Below are 20,695 nucleotides of genomic sequence, written 5' to 3' on the forward strand. Positions count from 1 at the left end.
GTGACGCGATACGTAGCCGCCTAGTGGAGAGAAGATTAGGGCAGTACAATGTAAACACTAGACAGCACAGGAGCATGCTGTAATTTGTTAGTAACTCACAGTCGTCTGGGCAAGTTGTGGCTGCTTTTTGTAGTCCCAAATACGCCTCACAAACGTCCCAAAAGGGGGCCAAAAAGTGAGTCGTAATTTTTCGCCACACCTAGGGTTGCCCCCTGTTTGGTTTTGAGCCGAACAGTTCTGTTTTTGTAAAGCCTGTTCAGGACTCAACTTTCTGTTTCATTTAAGTGTAGGACTCCACGAGCGATTTTGTCGCGATCCGACGCGCTGCGACCAAACGAATGCGACAAAAATAAGGTGAGAGATAGAATTGTCGCATGGTGTAGCAGCGTTGACTGTCGGATGCAGGCGCATGTACAGTCTGCATCCGACAGTCGCATCGCGTCAGTTCAACGCTGCTACACCATGCGACAATTCTATCTCTTACATTATTTTTGTCGCAGTGCGTCCGATCGCGACTAAATCGTTCGTGGAGTCCTACCCTCAGCCTTATGAAACCCAAACAATAATCTGACCAATACATGAAAAACATTTAAATACTAAGATACTCACCCCAACGTTCTTATTATTACAGATCCAAAAAAAAAGCAAATCAATCAAAAATAAGATTTTTTTTTTCTAAATTAGCATTTCTGTATTTCAGAGCTTTCTGGATAACTGAGTTCTGTATACTATAACATAACTCTTACCTGTAATTAAACTAGGTATGCACCGAATCCGGGATTCGGTTCGGGATTCAACCTTTTTCAGCAGGATTGGGATTCGGCCGAATACTAATTGGCATATGCAAATTAAGGGCATGGAGGGAAATTGCATGACTTTTTGTAACAAAACAAGTAAGTAAAAAATGTTTTCCCCTTTCCATCCCTAATTAGCATATGCTGAATCTTTCACTAAGGATTCGGGGGTTCGGCCGAATCCAAAATAGTGTATCCGGTGCATCCCTAAATTAAAGGTTTGGGCTTACTTATCAAGCAAAATACAGGTAGAGATATGGTTGTCACGCTGATGAAGTGCCGGGTTTTTCGGGGACCCCCAATGCTATCTGCCCCGCCCCCGTTCGGGTTTAGCCATCAGCAAAGGTGGCAATAGGGTTGCTACCTTTTCTATTCCTGGAAAATGGGCAGGAGGCAGAGCAGATTACATCATGGTTGGGTCAGGGTGGGGGTGGTGATGTTGGGGAGGGACAGGGGATGTGTATATGTATGTATATTTTTATTTGTATAGCGCTCCTTGAGGGCAAAGCACTGTACACCTAAAAAATTTAATATTGTTTTCATCTTGTAAAAAAAAAAAATATATACTGCTTAGAATAAATTAAAACACAAGCATAACCTGGGAAATGTAGCAAGTAAATCAATTCTCTTCACCAGACTCGCTAACATCACCTGCCAAATATCTCCGCTACATCTCTCTGCACATCTCTACACTGGATTCCTAAACACATCATATTTAAACTCCTGACCTTAACTTACAAAGCTCTCTTTACCAATGCCCCACCTTACATTTCAAACCTTTCTCCAGGTACTCTCCGAATCAACTGCTTTGTTCCTCCAATTAACTCCTACCTAATAACCCCCTCACATACATGACTACAAGACCTCCCTCTTCCGCCAAATCTACATATTAACATATTAATCTTTAGCAACTCCCTTACACAAATTACAGGACATCACAAAAACACTGGAATGTATTGAGTTAGCATTTACACCAACTACAAAGGTACTTGCGCCCATACCTGCTTCTATACACTTGTTGCAATGGCCAATGCGACTATTCATCCTGCGCTGAGGAATTACTTAATTGCGAAAATGGAAATTACCATCAGTCTAATTAGATACTAATAACCAACACCACACACATTGGCATGTCAGAATGAAACCATCCTAACCATGTGCCAAGGTGTTCATGGCATTTATTGTATGATTCTGGAGCTAATTTGCCCTTGTATCAGTCAATATGTGAAAGTTTCAGTTGCTACTTAGTAGGTTTCCTGGTGAAATTCTGGAAAATATTTCTGCATTGTGGGCAAAAGACCTAGCTATTTGTGGCCAATTAGTACTTCTTACACTTAGCACTTACACTAAGGATTTAATATTTCTTCCTGTTTTCAGCTTAAACCTCCAGGGCTAGGGCTTGAGCATGCTCAGTTTGCTCCTCGCCCCTTTTCTCCTCCCCTCCCTGCTGTAATCTGAGCCCAGAGCTATGACTGAGCAGGGAAACTCAGGCCGGATGTGATGTCACACCAAGTTAATATGGTAGCTGCTATCCTAAACAAACAGAGAGCTTCTAGAGCTGTTTTCTCAGATATGGTAAAACATTCTGCAGAATAAATATAGTGTTATAGCTTGCACTATTGTGGTTAATCTATTGACAATAAACTGCTTTAGTACCTTTCCTTCTTCTTTAAGAGGAAGGGCAAGAGTGAGGAAAGCAGTAGGGGAATTATTTCTGTAGGTATATCATCAGGTTTTAAAGCACATTAGAGGGACCCTTTGGTGGAAAAACATAGATAAAAGTGTAAAGCACAAATTATATAGTTAAACATATATTAATATAATTGGCACAAAGAGTTATTTTTACCAACCAGCCCAGGTGGCTACCCTATGAAATAAAAGAATAATGGTTCATTGAGGCTTCTCTAAACAGGGTGGAATCCTATCTGACTTAACATGCCTTGAAGCAAGACTAGAGTAGTCCAAGCATATGAAGTTTAGGCAGATGTATGAACAGCAAATGGGTCATTTACCATAGGTTGTCTGTTTGTCTCTGTTAGATCCTCAGTGGACTTCCCACACATTGGGCATCTTTGTTTGCTTGGATTGCTCAGGGATTCACCACAATCTCCCAGAAATCAGTAAAGTGAAGTCTTTGACTATGGACAACTGGGACGATGCCCAAGTTCAGGTAATTAACCACTTATTTAATTAAACTGTTTGACTCTTCTTATATCCACATCAATACCCCCTTTAGTCATACCTCCCAAACTATTCCATCCCTAACTGGTTGAGGAAAGGAAAATAATATGCGTCTACAGTAACTAAATAACAATGTGTATTACTATTAGAGTTTTCCGTGAGAAGGATAACTGCGCTTTGGGTAGTGCAAATATAAGTCCCAGTGTCTGTGTAGACTAAAAGACAACCCTCTTTTAGTAAATTAGTAACCCAAAAGCAGGGCTGGAATTAGGGGTAGGCAGAAGAGACACATGCCTATGGCACAACACTTGGAGGGGGCATGTACCTCCCTAGTTCCGGTTCTTCTGTATCTCCCAAGGCAGTCAGCTGTGGGAAATACAGCTGATTCCACCATTCTTAGATTAAAAGATTATTTAAGTAGGAAATCAATAAAAGGGTAAAGTTCCCTAAGTCTGCTAGACTACCTGAAAATTGTCCTATGTGTTCTAAATGGTTACCCAGCAAGAGGGAAATAAGAACCCAAAAGCTGCTGTTGTAAATATTATAAATATTACCTTCCTGGATCTAATTCAACTGAAACAATTAACTGGCATATACAAAGTAAACTCCCAGGACCTTGGATATAGAAAGGACAGGAACTGAAATAATCAGCTATAGCTCCATTAAAAGCAAAATAGAATTGTAAAAAAAGATAAGATAAAAAGGCAAATAGTTTTTGTGTGGACTACAGCTCTAATTATCATTAACCCCTCTATTATTCCATCTATTTAGACACTTTGTTCTCATAGAAATAGGGAATGGCCATGAAATAGGCCATCATGAGAGCCCACTGACACCTGGGCCCACCGGGACATCTCCTGGTATCCCTGTGGGCCAGTCCGACACTGAACCTCACAATATTTGAATCTACAATCTACACTGGGTGCATCTTACCCCTTTAATCTTAAGATTTAAAGAGTATCTTAATTGGCTAATTAGAAAGGAATTTAGATGACTACTGCATGGCTGCACTAAAACATGAATATTCTATAACATGTTTTAAAACTGAATTGCTGATTTGTCAGCCCTGACAAGCCAATTATCCCAATGGAATTGTAATAGCTAATATAATTAAACAGAAATTTTATACCCTGAAACCAGAGTTTCTTGACATTCAAACCAGGGTTTGGTCGCTTCAGTTTCAATTGTGCTTGCCTACATTATGCAAGAATGCTATTCTGTTAGGCTTTGGTCAAAAGGGCCATTTCTTGGCCTGCGTATAAACAACGAGACAGGAATATGAAATGCTAGGGAGCACTGACCATTCCCACTGCTTATGGCAGGCATTATGAACCATTATGTACAGGCTCCCTATAGCCTGTCAGTGCTGTGCTCTGCACTGTGCACCATTTATTCAGTGAGATGTAAGGCAGAGTATTTCATCAAATACCTTTGTTTGTCATCTAGATGATCTGCTGAGAATCATGGGAGCTTGAGATCAGCAGCAACTGGAGAGCTGGTATGCACCGGATAAATCTGTAAAGTCTCTTACAGACGAGAGTTTTTTAGCTGCGCTCCCCTGCATTCTGGTTTCATGCGTTCAGCCGCAGGGGAGCGCAGGAGTAGACGCACTGAATTCTTTTCAATGGGGCTGTACTCACACAGACGCAGGTAAGCGCCAAACGCAGGAAAAATGCAACATGCTGCGTCCCAACCTGCGTTCAGCGCTTACATGCGTCTGTGTGAGTACAGCCCCATTGAAAAGAATTCAGTGCGTCTACTCCTTCGCTCCCTTGCAGCTGAACGCATGAAACCGGAGCACAGGGGAGTGCAGCTAAAAAAAACGCTTGTCTGCAAGAGCCCCAAGGACGATGGCACGTGGGATATTGTGCAGAAGAGCAGTAGATTCGAGCCAAATATGAGAGAAAAGAATTTACTAAACCCAAAGGAAACATTTCTAATGGTAAGGCTTTAAGAAGAGTAGATTATGGGTAGGGCTGGAGCTGGAGGACCTTGGCCAAAAGGTGAAAATCCTTCATTTATATTAAATTGGTTCGTATTTACCACACAAAGTAAAAAACATTTTTTACATTTTGCAATGACATTTTATGGACAAGGGAACTACTCAGAGGCTTGAGGTTTGCATTAAATTTGGCAATGAAAGCCAAATTCAATGGGGAGTCCCCCCATAACTTTGATCACTAGAACTCCAGGCCAGGACATCTGTTCTCCACCATTAAGAATATAGAACACTGGACAGCTGAAGACAACAAGAATTTTCCACATAATCAAATGTTTAGGGATTTTGATTCATTTTAAATATGCATGGTTAGTTTTCGGATCTGATTTAGCCTAAATTTTTGTAGAGGTTTTATTAAAAGATGCTGCCTGCATCATATCTAGGGTTGCCACATTATCTAGAAAAAAAAATACCGGCCTATATTTATACTTTTACATTTTTCCCCTATTAATAACATTAGGGCATCAAGCATAATTGTTACCGGCCAGGGTGGTACAATGCTGGCCACGTGGTAATCCAAATCATAACTGCTGATTCACTGCACATGCTCTGTGCTGCTGTCACTTAACTGAGCTTAGAGTTTATTTATTCTTTAAAATTACCATGTCAGTAGCTCATCCTCCATAAGTACAAGTAGAATGTGGGTAGTAAATTACAGTTTTGCTTATACACTAGGAAAAATAAATATTTAGTTCCATCAGGTCCATCCAGCTGCTAATTGGCTGTTATCCTAGAGTACACATTTTTGGGGAGACATTTTCAGTGAATTTGGGAACAATATATTAAAGCACAGTCACATTCTTCTTTTTTTAGAGGTGTGTGTGTACAGTATGTAACCTTTAAAAAAACAGAAGACAGTGCTGGTGTTTTGGTAGAGCAGAATGGGGATTCTGCTCAGAGTTCCCAGCATCACAGGGGCCCCTTGGAAGCAAATTTTGATGAATGCACATAGGAAAGCCTATATCAAGTAATAACAGTTCTGTATTAAAGGAAAACTATACCCCCCAAACAATGTAGGTCTCTATTAAAAGATACTGAGTAAAACAGCTCATGTGTAAAACCCTGCTTCATGTAAATGAACCATTATCATAATAAAATACTTTTCTAGTAGTGGGGTAATCATAAATAGAAAATTGCCATTTTAAAAAATAAGGGCCGCCCCCTGAGATAATACGATTCACTGTGCACACATACAAACCACATGTAAGGTCACATGAGCCAATTAACAGACAGAGTTCTGCCTTTTGCTTCCTCACTTCTTCCTGTTACAGTTAGTGTTGTAGTATTTCTGGTCAGGTGATCTCTGAGGCAGCACAGATAGAGTCACGAAATGGTGGTTCAAGGCAAGAGATGTAAAAGGGCAATATTTATGTAAATATATATTCCAGTTTGGTAAGATTCTTTAATATGTCATTCAATTTGATATAAACTATCTGTTGCTTAAGTATTAATTTTGGGGATATAGTTTTCCTTTAAGTAAATCCTCAGCAACACCCAACCTGCAGACTGCATCTGTCTCTAACAGCCTCCATTTTATAAAAGACAGTGGGAGTTTAGTTCATGAATAGCAGGTTAGACATAAACATAAGGGCTCACTTACAAATGCAAATGCAATTTTCAAAGTGCAAATGAGTTGCACCCAAATGCATCAAAACAACCGCCATTGTAGGTGCATGTCTTGATGAATTGTCTGCAATCAGTGGGGATTGTTCGGCTTGTTGATGATGCAGCTTAGACACAAGTACCTTTAATGAATAACATCAATATATTTATTTATGTCCATTTTACATGACTGCTACTGTGGCTGCATTCATAAACTGTGAATAAGAAATATAGTATTAGCCGATTAAGGGATATATTTTCTAAGGAATCAAGTCACTTTTGGACCAACATCGACACTATTAATGCCAGTTTCCAGCCAGAGAAGATGAAAAATGATAATGGCTTACAGATTACATATGTCAAGGACAACAAGACAAGAAATATATTTGTATATCACAGCGATGGACAGGTGAACTGTCCATCGGTGTAGGTAGACTTGTGACTAAGGGTGCTGGAATAAAACAGTGCTTTTGCTAACAAAACAAAGATATTGACTTCCTCATTTATTTATTGTAGGAGATTGTCATCTGATTTAATTCCATCCGATTGGCCTAGTTCAGCTACATGCAAATTGCCTTTCCAAAAGCATCTGACAAAGAGGTAACTGGTTAAAAGATACAAAAGGAAATGTAAGGAGATAAGAAATTGCACACTGTCATTACATACTCATTACTTTCTTTGTTTAAATTTGTCTTATTGGGTTTTATTATTATTATATGTAAATGTGGGTATATTATTATATTTATAATAAATATAAATACAAATGATTGTTCATATGACAGAAGTGTAAAACACGTTTTCTGCACATGGACCAAATTTTCTCCTAGCAGCATTAAAGAAATTTACTTGACTAATTACTTGGGTAGCTGGCTCTGTGTGCACAAATGGCAGATCATTTTCAGTAACTTTTCTAGATAAACACCTCAGGATTGATCACTCTGTCCTTTAAATCAGTTCAAAACAATCTCGCAATTTCAGGCTTTGGTCAGGCACCCCCTCAAAAATGAAATGAATATGGCTAGAATGCCTTATTTTATATACTAAACTTATTGAACCAGGCTAAAGGTTCAGCATCTCTGTATTAGTAATGATCCAAGCCTTCAAAGTTGTCGCAGAAGTTTTCCATATTTGTTAGGAGTGTCTGTGACACTCACATGCTCAGTGGGCTTTGAGCAGCTGTTGAGAAGCTAAGTTTAGGGGTCGTCACAAATTATCAAGCAGAAAATGAGGGTTGTCTGTCATATAAGCTGATGCTACAGGGCTGATTATTATATTCTGATGCTAATTGTGCTGTTTTCTAAGCTGCAATGTTCCAATAATCTGAATTATTTACTAATCAGCCTTATAAGTGACAGCAGCACATAGCATGTGTAGTCAATCAGCAGAAGAACATGGGGACCTACTGGGGCATCTTCATGGGTACAGATCTTTACTGCCAAAGGGCTGCAGTTGCCTTGTCACCTGGAAATGCCTGTGAGTTTTGTTCACTCACAACTAGTTTACATGGCTTGCTGATAGTAGCAGGTATAAGATTGACAGTTATTAATAAATATAGCTCTGTGACTGGGCAGACTGTTCAGTCTTGGCCAAAGAGGGGAAATAATTCTGTGAGGTCCCTTTTGGTTCAGACGGGCGTTACACTTACAGGACAGAAACTCTGTGTGTGCTTCCCATGCTTCCAGGCCTTGTGTCTGTGCATTTGCATAGGTATATATTGGGATTCAGAAATTAATATTCTGAATTTTTATTCTAAAGTATTTTCTTTCAAGTGACAGTGTACTGTGTACTTTGCACTGTGGTCTGTGCCATAGTTACATACAGCATCAGCACTAGCACAGCAAATAGGAGAGGGGCAGAACAGGACTGGCTTAGGAGAAAGAAAAATTATCAAAGAAAGAGAGCAGGGAGTGAGGGGAAAAAAATATAGGGAAATATATAAGAACAATTGGGGAAGAGAGAAATGTAGGGGAACGTAAGAAGAAAATGGCGGGGGGTAGCAGATAATAAAAGTGAAGAGAAAGAGAAGATGAGAGCAGAGGTAAAAGCGTATCGGGGTATCTTGAAAGTCTTCCTTCTCTATTGGGTGTGGCCAAGTATGGTAGGGAAATTAGATTGTAAACTCCACTGGGGCATCTATATGTAGATGAAGGATCAGCACACAGAGAGTGACCTTTTCTTTTCTACCACTTGGTGTCAGTGTTGTGTTCTTTATAAAAATGCTCCTTGAAAGTATGTGTAATGATTTCCAAAAAAAAGTAACTTTGTTTTCACAAAAAATAAACAATAAAGAAACAACAAAACAATGTTACTTACAGAGTTGAGAATTATTCACATCACATTCAGATAGATACTAAGTATATATTCCTGAAAAATGAGAAGATACAAAGCATATATTGTTTATTATATTATGAAAATTCAGGAACCTCCGGGGCCTCGATAAAGACCCCAATGTGGGCCAAAACGTTGGATGCACAGTGATGATACAATAAAACACTATTGATTGATGAAATTGGTGTGCTGGTCCATCCTGCACAAATATATATATATATATATATATATATATATATATATATATATATATATATATATATATATATATATATATATATATATATAAAGTAGTCCAAAAGCCGGCACAACACGTCAAACGGTCATCGTTGCCTGGGTGCAAAAGGCCCAAAAATTAAATAGATGAATGAAGAAGCTCGCACTCTCAGGACTTATCACATCAAAAAAAGTGTTTATTTCAAAAACAAAAACGACTAACGTTTCGGCTTGCACTCAAGCCTTTCTCAAAGGCTTGAGTGCAAGCCAAAACGTTAAGTCGTTTTTGTTTTTGAAATAAACACTTTTTTTGATGTGATAAGTCCTGAGAGTGCGAGCTTCTTCATTCATCTATATATATATATATATATATATATATATATATATATATATATATATATATACATATATATTATATAAATACATTACCAATAATAATGTGATGGATCTATTCACATGGTGAATTCATTATAGAAGTGCATCTTTAGATTCAAATATGTTTTTTTTGTTCCCATTTCCTTTCTCTGCAGCAAACTGATGGCTTTAAAAAAAAGATGGTTCACTCTTGACCACCGAAGACTGATGTATTTCAAGGACCCTTTGATGAGTGATTTTCTGGTAAGGTGGCAGTGGCTTTTGGGTGAATGTAATTGAATGGGTGTTTCTCTCAATCAGGATGCTTTTGCCAAAGGGGAGTTGTTTTTGGGAAGCAGTGAAAATGGTTATGAAGTGAAACATGTGATATTGCCCTCCACACATATAGGAGCTGGAATTATGGCATCTCAGGAATTATGGCATCTCAGTCACTACCCCAGGGCGCACCTACATTCTTATCTGTGAGAGTGAGAGCGAGTGGGAGAACTGGCTCACTGTGTTCAAGAAGGTGATCAGTCAACCCATGACTGTTAGAGAATTCTCAGGTTAGACTTTCAATCAGCCTTTCTCAAAGGCTTGAGTGCAAGCCAAAACGTTAAGTCGTTTTTGTTTTTGAAATAAACACTTTTTTTGATGTGATAAGTCCTGAGAGTGCGAGCTTCTTCATTCATCTATATATATATATATATATATATATATATATATATATATACATATATATTATATAAATACATTACCAATAATAATGTGATGGATCTATTCACATGGTGAATTCATTATAGAAGTGCATCTTTAGATTCAAATATGTTTTTTTTTGTTCCCATTTCCTTTCTCTGCAGCAAACTGATGGCTTTAAAAAAAAGATGGTTCACTCTTGACCACCGAAGACTGATGTATTTCAAGGACCCTTTGGTGAGTGATTTTCTGGTAAGGTGGCAGTGGCTTTTGGGTGAATGTAATTGAATGGGTGTTTCTCTCAATCAGGATGCTTTTGCCAAAGGGGAGTTGTTTTTGGGAAGCAGTGAAAATGGTTATGAAGTGAAACATGTGATATTGCCCTCCACACATATAGGAGCTGGAATTATGGCATCTCAGGAATTATGGCATCTCAGTCACTACCCCAGGGCGCACCTACATTCTTATCTGTGAGAGTGAGAGCGAGTGGGAGAACTGGCTCACTGTGTTCAAGAAGGTGATCAGTCAACCCATGACTGTTAGAGAATTCTCAGGTTAGACTTTCAATCAGTTTTAAATCACATTTACTTTATTTATCTTCCCTCCTATTCCATTTAATTCTTTCATGTTGTCTTTCTCCATGCTCCACTTACTGCTTTACTTCACTTCAAAAAACTCTTTTACCTCCCTGCTCTGCAGGGCCCTATCACCATCTGTGCTTCAGATGACATAACCCTTACCATATTCATTTCTCTATTACTTTCTCCACCCCTCTTTTATTTGCTGAAGCGCATTTCATGTTAGGATACACTTTTGAGGCTCTCTTTTCTTAGGTTAAAGGAGTGGATCACTTTAAGCATGTAATAGAATGGCCAATTCTAAGAAACATTTCAGTTGGTCTTCATTATTTATTTATTTTTATAGTTTTTGACTTTTTCCTCTGACTCTTTCCAGCTTTCAAAGGCTACACATTTATTGTTATTGCTACTTTTTATTACTCCTCTCTCTATTCAGGCCTCTCCTATTCATATTCCAGTCTCTTATTCAAATTAATGCATGGTTGCTAGGGTAATTTGACCCCTAGCAACCTGCTTGCTGAAATTGCAAACTGGAGAGCTGCTGAATAAAAAGCTAAATAACTCAAAAACCACTTATGATAAAAAAAAAACAATTACAAATTGTCTCTGAATAACACCTTCTACATCATACTAAAAGTTAATTTAAAGTTGAACAACCCCTTTAACTATTTGTATCTTTTAACTTTAGGATTAGGCATCTACCACATTCTCACTCTAAAATGCCCGAGTTCTAACACCTACAAAAAAGAAACACATAAGTCACTGATATCCTTATAAGGTATAACTACTCAAGGACAATTTGTTCTATGTAACAGCTTTAATAATAATAATAATACTTAATAATCCTTTCTGTGCAAGTAAGCACCCCCACTCCAGTCCCCTACTCGTCCCCTAAAGGTGGCCATACACGGGCCGATAAAAGCTGCCGACAGACCGAGTCGGCAGCTTATTGGCCCGTGTATGGGGGCCCCCGACGGGCTTCCCCGATCGAGATCTGGCCGAAAGTCGGCCAGATCTCGATCGGATGGGGTTAAAAATCCCGTCGGATCGCGGCCGCATCTGTTCGTTGATGCGGTCCCGCGATCCGACCGCCCGTTTGGCGAACGCTAGGATCCGATCGTTGGGCCCTAGGGCCCACGATCGGATCAGCCCGATATTGCCCACCTCAAGGTGGGCATATCGAAGGGAGATCCGCTCGTTTGGCGACATCGCCAAACGAGCGGATCTATCCGTGTATGGCCACCTTTACTTTCAATGTGGAGCTAATAAAAATGCAGCTTTCCCCAGGGGAGCACATGTTTGTTAGATGAACACTGAGGGGCATGCTCTTACACTTGTGCCTTGGGGTAAGAAATGACTCCTTTTGTGTTGACTAATCCATCTCTGTTTGTTTTCTCATGTGCGTTATTTCCATTTCTCTCCTTGTGTTTGTATATAATGTAAATAACGAATATAATAATATAACTAATATAATATAACCAATTGGCACCCTCTCTCTTTTCAGTTGAAGCACAGTTTAAGAAAAGGTCCTAACACTATTCAAGCATGATCATGTTCACTCTTCCAAGACATTATGCTTGTGATGCCCAAAGTGATCATTTTCATAAACATGCACATTATCCTGTTTGTCCTATCTGTTTATTATTATCACTGCATGAGTCTCAATTGATTGCTAGTCCTTTCCGCAGTGAAAAGAATTCCAAAAAAATAAATTTTTATAGCAATAACAAGAAGCAAAAAGTTCATTTATGTGCAATTTGTAAAAGCCTTATTAGTGATTGGTTATTATGGGTTACTGCCCAGGTATGAATTTGCCCAGTGCTAAAGGCACAGTAAGCACAGCAACCAATCAGATGTTTACTTTCAAGAGCAGTCGAGTAAATAATACCTTTCTGATTAGTTGCAATGAAGCAAGATTTACACCTGATATCCTCAGCACAGAGCGTTAGCACAAGTTAGTGCTGAATAAGTTTCATGTTTAGGGCAAATACGCTGCAATGGGGGTCACTATCTGAGCCAGTGGCATAATTAAAGGCAGAGAAGACCCTGTGACTGGATTACAGGTAATACTCACATGACGCATAAGTTCCACTTCTGAGCACATGCAGCAGAGATTGACTAGCCTTCCTGTTACCCCTAAACCATTTTCTATAGGGGAGGGCATTTATTTGCAAGTTCTGCAAATCTCTTCTATGGAGGTTTGGCTACATTTCTCCTTGTCTCTGTCTTATTTTTGGTTTCTTATAAACAAAACATTTATTGATTGATTTTAATAAGAGTATAACTGTTTGTAATATACATATTGGTATTAATGATACATATTGTTTGAATTTCCTATACTTCTATGGTTCAAGTACAGTCTGTCTTTTAATGAAGTGTCCTCATACATTTATGTTTCAATATGTGTGATTGCTCTGCTCGCTGGTAGTTTAATGATAAACTGTTATGAGAAGGAATAGGAGTGCAAGGAGCAAAGGAACATAAAAAGCACAATTGCCTAGCAAACCAACAAGAGCTCCCTTATGTTTCAGTTTTATTGACACACTGTAAATTATGTGTTGGAGGAGATAGAAGAAAGTCAGCCCTGCAGAGTTGGTGATAAGCCACCAATAAAAAAATCAGGAAAATAGTTTCTTCTTATTCCCTACCTTTCAGTAATCTGAAGCCCCTGTGGCAATTCATACCAATATGTTGAGCATTAGTGTTCATACATGCCTTCATTACTCAATTCTGGGCATTAACTGAGACAGGTTGGGTTAACATGGCACCAGGAGAGATGCTGTGAGCTATGATCAATTAAATCAACTACTACTGCACCGACGCAGATGGCTTTAGTCCATATTTATTAGATACAGATGTTTTGAAACAAAATGGAAGAGTATGAAGAAGACAGCACCCGGACTAATTCTTATATATCTCTATGTACATCTTGCTAGGGCTTACTGGGTGTCTGGCCAAGAAGTTCAACAGTCCAGGTAAACTGAACCAATGTGTTGGTTTCCGCATCTTCATTATCATTTTAGCATACTGGGCTTGCTTTATGCCTTTTTGGGTTTGGCAGTTGGTCAAATTGTACCAGTGTGATTCTATGAGGTTGACAGCTGCAACTCAGATATATCTTAAATCGACAGTTCAGTGTACAAATAAAAACTGGGTAAATAGATAGTATGTGCAAAACAAAAAATGTTTCTAATATAGTTATTTAGCCAAAAATGTAATGTATAAAGGCTGGAGTGACTGGATGTCTAACATAACAGAAGACGTCTTTCTGCTTTTCAGCTCTCTAACTCTGAGTTAGTCAGCGATTTGAAGGAGGGGGCCACATGGGACATAACTGTTCAGCGAGTTTTGAATTGATCCTCAGCATGCAGGTCAGGTTCAAAACAGTTATGACCCATGTGGCCCCCCCTGAAGTCACTGATTTGTTACTGCCTGGTAACCAATTAGTGGAAACCAAGTGATCTGCAAAGCAGGAAGTAGTGTTCTGGCTATTATGTTACACATCCAGTCACTCCAGCCTTTATACATTACATTTTTGGATAACTAACTATATTAGAAACATTTTTTAATTGTGCACAGCCTATCTATTTACCCAGTTTTTTATTTTTACATTGAACAATTCTTTTTACTTTGGCGTCACATGCTTAACCTATGCAGTTGTGTTAGTACACCTTGCTGACGCCAGGCTGATGCGGTGGTACATGGCCCTCCAAACCTTTGCCTTTAAGGTACAACACAGGCCGGGAAGGACAGAATTACAGACCTTCCTGTGGGTGACCGTGTGTACGGGCACCTAGGATCCTTAAGGTCAGGATCCCAGATCCTCTCTGTGTGTCTCTTCAAGTTAGGGATCCTTAAGAGACTGACCAACCTGGGTTTTAAGGAGTGCTGATTAGCCACCTTAAGTTTAATCAAACCCAGCTGGTCAGCCTGTAGCCCCTCATTCTGCTACATACCTCTCCTGTTTGCAGGAGGCCCTGACTTCCATGGCTGAAGCCTGACTCTCCAACACTTCTAGTAAGGAAATCTGCATTTTGATTTTCCCTTCCAGGCCTGTGTTGTACCTTAAAGGCAAAGGGTTGGAGGTCCATGTACCACTGCACCAACCTGGCGTTTGTGTCTTTCATGGCATGAAGCCATTTTAACAGTGCGTGATCAGTCACCAACACAAACTGCACCCCTGCCAGGTAGTACCGAAGTGCCTCAATGGCCCATTTAGAGACCAGACAGAATAGTTTCTCTCTCTGGAGAAAAGTTTCCCACTGAGGAAAAGAATTGGATGCTCTACCCCATCAAAATTTTGAGATAACACTGCCCCTAGACCCACTTGTGCCTTGGGGAAAGGAAATTACTCCTTTTGTGTTCACTAATCCATCTCGGTTTGTTTTCTCATGTTGTTCTTTCCATTTCTCTCCTTGTGTTTGTATATATTATAAATAAGTGATATAATAATATATAACTATTATAATATAACCAATTGGCACCCTCTCTCTTTTCAGTTGAAGCAAATTTTAGAAAAAGGTCCTAACACGATTCCTGCATGATTATGTTCACTCTGCCAAGACTTTATGATTGTGATGCCCACAGTGATCATTTTCATAAACATGCACATTATCCTGTTTGTCCTATCTGTTTATTTCATTTCTGGAGCACTGCATGCGTCTCAATTGATTGCTAGTCCTTTCCGCAGTGAAAAGAATTCCCATAAATACATTTTATAGCAATAACAATAGCAAAAAGTTCATTTATGTGCAATTTTTTAAAAGCTTATCAGTGATTGGTTATTATGGGTTACTGCCCAGGTATGAATTTGCCCAGTGCTAAAGGCACAGTAAGCACAGCAACCAATCACATGTTTACTTTCAAGAGCAGTCGAGTAAATAATACCTTTCTAATTATGACTATGAAGGTTTTCATTCATCCAGGTCATGGTATATCTAGTATAGGTAAATCTAAAAACAACTGGACTTGCTGAGTAATCAATGAAGATTTTTTTTTTTTGTCTCCCATAAGAAAAAAAAACAAAAAAAAGTTGAACTTTCTAATTAGTTGCTCTGAAGCAAACTTTACTCTTGTTATCCTTAGCACAGAGCATTAACACAAGTTAGTGCTGAATAGGTTTCATGTTTAGGGCAAATATGCAGCAATGGGGGTCACTATCTGAGCCAGTGGCACAATTAAAGGCAGAGAAGACCTGGATAACAGGTAATACTCACATGACGCATGAGTTGCTCTTCTGAGCACATGCAGCAGAGGTTGACTAAAAAAACATTTGCTTGTGCCACTGGTCTGAACACCAAAATGCCTTCCTGTTACCCCTTAACCACATTTTCTATAGGGGAGGGCATTTATTTGCAAGTTCTGCAAATCTCTTCTATGGAGGTTTGGCTACATTTCTCATTGTCTCTGTCTTATTTTTGGTTTCTTATAAGCAAAACCTTTAATGATTGATTTTAATAAAAGTATAACTGTTTGTAATATAGATACATATTGTTTGAATTTCCTATACTTCTATAGTTTAAGTGCAGTCTGTCTTTTAATGAAGTGTCTTCATACATTTATGATTCAAGCTGTGTGATTGCTCTGCTCGCTGGTAGTTTAATAGTAAACTGTAATGAGAAGGAATAGGAGTGCAAGGAGCAAAGGAACATAAAAAGCACAATTGCCGAGCAAACCAAAAAGAGCTCCCTTATGTTTCGGTTTTATTGACACACTGTAAATTATGTGTTGGAGGAGTGTCAGGAGGAGAGATGAAAAGCGAGGAAGGCGATAGAAGAGAATCAGCCCTGCAGAGTTGGTGATAAGCCACCAAAGTCATATTAATGCTGAATAAAAGCAGGAAAATTGTTTCTTCTTATTCCCTGCCTTTCAGTAATCTGAAGCCCCTGTGGCAATTCATACCAACATGTTGAGCATTAGTGTTTATACATGCCTTCATCACTCAATTCTGGGCATTAACTGAGATAGGTTGGGTTAACATGGCACCAGGAGAGATGCTGTGATGTGAGCTCTGATAAATGAAAGCAACTCCTACTGCACCGCCACGTTTATCTTCAGCTTTAGTACATATTTATTACATATTTATTACATACAGATGTTGTTTTGAAAAAAAATGGAAGAGTATGAAGAAGACAGCAGTTCTGGTGATCTGTATGAATTCCCTGGTTCCAGGGAGGAAGAACAAATCTTGGTCACCTCTACCCTGAGCGTTGTCCTAGCAGTTATGTTTCTCTTTGGCATGGCAGGTAACATCTATGGGCCTAGCTTTGGCAGATTTACTGGATCTCTCAACCATTCCCTTGTGGTGAGTATATATCTTGCTCAAGACTGGTATTTTGGTGATGTTGGATGCAGAGTTCTCTTAAGTCTAGACTTGCATGCTAGCATTTACCACCTCACTGCCATGAGCGTGGAGCGGTACCAAGCCGTGGTGCATTCTCATCTAGAGTTTCCCAGAGTCATCAGAAATTCACCAGTGTGACCATTTGGTTTGCATCCTTGCTTCTTACCTTACCCATGATGTGCATGATGCAGCTCCAGGATAGTCCTTCTGGACCTTGACTAATTCATATATATCCCTATGTACATCTTGCCAGTGCTTACTGGGTGTCTGGCCAAGAAGTTCAACAGTCCAGGTAAACTGAACCAATGTGTAGGTTTCTGCATTTTCATCGTCATTTTAGCATATTGGGCTGGCTTTATGCCTTTTTGGGCTTGGCAGTTGGTCAAATTAAACTAGTGTGATTCTATGAGGTTGACAGCTTCAACCCAAATATATCTTAAAGAGACAGTTCAAAGTACAAATAAAAACTAGGTATATATATTGTATGTGCACAATAAAAAATGTTTCTAATATAGTTAGTTAGCCAAAAATGTAATGTATAAAGGCTGGAGTGACTGGATGTCTAACATAACAGCACAGAACACTACTTCCTGCTTTTCAGCTCTCTAACTCTGAGTTAGTCAGCGACTTGGAGGGGGGCCACATGGGACATAACGGTTCAGTGAATTTGCAATTGATCCTCAGCATGCAGCTCAGATTCAAAAGTAATAGTTATGACCCATGTGCTCCCCCTCAATCCACTGATTGACTGCCTGGTAACCAATTAGTGGAAACCAAGAGAGCTGAAAAGCAGGAAGTAGTGTTCTGTGCTGTTATGTTAGACACCCAGTCACTCCAGCCTTTATACATTACATTTTTGGCTAACTAACTATATTAGATTATTTTTATTTTGCACAGCTTATCTATTTACCCAGTTTTTATTTTTACACTGAGCTGACCAACCTGGGTTTAAGGACTACTGATTGGCCACCTGAGGCTAATCAATCCCAGCTGGTCAGCTTGTAGCCCCTCATTCTGCTACAAACCTCCTGTTTACGTGACTCTCCAACACTAAAAAGGAAATCTGCATTTTAATTTTCCCTTGCAGGCCTGTGTTGTACCTTAAAGGCAAAGGGTTTGAGGTCCATGTACCACCACATCAACCTAGCGTTTGCATCTTTCATGGTATGAAGCCATTTTAACAGTGCGTGATCAGTCACCAACACAAACTGCACCCCTGCCAGGTAGTACCGAAGTGCCTCAATGGCTCATTTAGTGACCAGAAAAGAATGGGATGCTCAACCCATCAAAATTTTGCAATAACACTGCCCCTAGACCCACTTTTGAGGCATCTGCAGAATAAAATATTTTGAAACTTGATAGACAGATTTTTATATGAGCAAAAGCCCTCTGACACTCCTGTGACCATAAAACCCCTGTAGGGGCATTTTCTTTGTCAAGTCTGTGAGTGGAGATGTAGAGCAGTGGGGAATAATGCGTCGGTAGTAGCTGCTACCTTATCCACTACAGGCAGAGCTGGGCCGAGGCAACCTGGCCGGGCAAGGCTGATATTGAGTTTGTTTGTGCATGTGTGAAACTATGCTCAAGCGGGCATGCGCAAGACTGCAATTGTGCGCGCATGCGCAGAAGCGCATTTACACACAAAGATTCAATTGGCTTCTGGGGAGAGACGGGACCGGACATGGGGTAGGCGACAGATCAGGTAGGTACCTGGCATCCCGCCAGCTTTGCACCCTAGGCACGTGCCTACTCTGCCTACCCCTAGTTCCGGCCCTGGCTACAGGTCTGATCTGCCCATTTCCCACTAGATATCCTACATACTTTGTCACAGTTTTACCCAATGCACACTTCTTGGGATTTGCTGTCAAGCCAGCTAGTCTTAGGGAGTGCAAGGCAGCCCTTAAGTGCTTCAGATGACCTTCCCAGGTTTTTCTATAAACTACAATGTTGTCCAAATAGGCTGCAGGGCGCAACACATAAGCAGAGGGTGATTTTTTTGTTTGGGGAGGCTGAAGTTGGCCATACATGAGCTGACTTCCTAACCCCACCCCCACCAAATTGCTTTGAGTGGTTCATTGAGCATTTTTGTCATTCTTTTATTTGGGCTTCTGAGATTTTAGTAGTTAAAGAGGTGGTTCGCCTTTACAATAATTTTTAGTATGATATAGAATGGCCAACTCCAAGCAACTTTTCAATTGGCCTTCATTTTTTCTTTTTATAGTTTTTGAGTTTTTTTGCCTTCTTCTTCTATCCCTTTCCAGCTTTCAATTTAATTTGTATGAATACAATGAGATATTAGAAAGCATTTCTATACTGAAAATAAAATTAGTGGAAACCAAATCAGAGACCTTTTTTATCATTCAAATGGACAGTACTGTCTCTTCCATGAGGTCAGCACCACTGCAATTTCAGGAGAATGGTAATTGGGTGCCCATATAAAATATAAAAAAAAAATCTGCATTTAACCCCCTAGCCCCCTGCCAGACACTTGTGGCAAAGCTCATGGGAGGGGGGGGGGATAAATGATTGGCACATGCACCAATTGTGGGGGTGTATGGGGAAGTACCACATCAGGGGTCAATTACCACATCAGCAAATAATTTAACTGCATTAGACTCATCAAGGCTTGGTTGGTTGTTATACATATCTATCAACATTTCTATAATGATAACCAGACACTTTAGGCCATGCCCCCAACAGACCCCCCATCCATACCTAGTTATACACAAACACACCCTGCTCTGTCCAAAATCATAGCCTTTTGCCAAATCCTACCCCATTTAGCTGTACTGTCAATATCAGTGCCATTGGGAAATCCAGACCATCCAGCACTACCAGTTTACCCAGTATTTTACTGATTCCCTACAATGAATACTGGCTTCTGTGCTTGTACTCTAATATAGCGTTGGCCCTAAACTGTCATTGAAAATATGTATTTTTGTCAATGTCGTGCACTCTCACCCAGCCCATGCGGCAGCTTTACAAGGATTGAGATTGTTTACAGTCACAAGTGGCAGAATCAGCCTGTTCTGTCATTGCCCCAATCACATTCAGGATTGTGATTCAGTGGCGCATCTACTGTGGGTCTGATTGTACCTCCTTAGCATCCACCGTTAAAGTCTTTTGGCAGAAGGCAGGGCAGGGAGAATTCATGGAGGGGGGCCGCCACCTGTCCGTTGAACTAGCCACAGGTGAGGGATCACTGATCTGGAGGGAGCATTTACAGATTTGTTCTGGCAAACCCAGTACTGTTCTTTTTTATTTGTACAGGCTAGTGATGTGCAGTTTCAGCCTACGGGTTGGGTGGGTTCAGGTGGGTACAGGCTGTGTTTTTCCATGCACCCAATCCGCATGTGACATTACTAAACTCCACTTTCGCCTCCAGTCTTTCCTTTTTATAGACTCCTGCCTGCTTGCCCTGTCCCTTCTGTGATGTCAGTGTGAGTGGGGTTGGTCAGGTGTGGCTCTATAAATAGGGAGGATCACCAGGTTAGGGTTAGATGTGGTTAACAAACAGTTGGGTCTGGGTCGGATTGACTTTTTGTTGACTCGCACATCACTAGTACAGGTCTATATAACACCAAGGACATTTAGTATTGGATGT

The 20,695-nt window shown here is 39.9% G+C and overlaps 1 protein-coding gene and 1 pseudogene across 3 annotated transcripts; both read left to right on the forward strand.

Annotated features, from left to right (window-relative positions):
• Window positions 1-14: 14 nt before the first annotated feature.
• On the forward strand, window positions 15-11,149 carry LOC121393349 (arf-GAP with dual PH domain-containing protein 1-like). Of its 3 annotated transcripts, none has more exons than XM_041561657.1 (6): window positions 15-354; window positions 2,834-2,964; window positions 7,093-7,176; window positions 9,651-9,738; window positions 9,884-10,040; window positions 10,725-11,149. In XM_041561657.1, the coding sequence occupies exons 2-6, from the start codon at window positions 2,951-2,953 to the stop codon at window positions 10,727-10,729; spliced, it is 348 nt and encodes a 115-aa protein (XP_041417591.1). In that variant the 5' UTR covers window positions 15-354; window positions 2,834-2,950; the 3' UTR covers window positions 10,730-11,149. The 3 variants fall into 3 exon arrangements, 2 of the variants coding, with proteins under 2 accessions (XP_041417591.1, XP_041417592.1); XM_041561658.1 differs by having other exon boundaries at window positions 19-175; XR_005961002.1 differs by lacking the exons at window positions 7,093-7,176; window positions 9,651-9,738; window positions 9,884-10,040; window positions 10,725-11,149 and adding an exon at window positions 4,422-4,589 and having other exon boundaries at window positions 22-354.
• LOC121403699 lies at window positions 10,418-18,261 on the forward strand (annotated as a pseudogene).
• Window positions 18,262-20,695: the final 2,434 nt, after the last annotated feature.

Source organism: Xenopus laevis, chromosome 4S (assembly GCF_017654675.1).
Source record: "Xenopus laevis strain J_2021 chromosome 4S, Xenopus_laevis_v10.1, whole genome shotgun sequence".
Lineage (NCBI taxonomy): Eukaryota > Metazoa > Chordata > Amphibia > Anura > Pipidae > Xenopus > Xenopus laevis.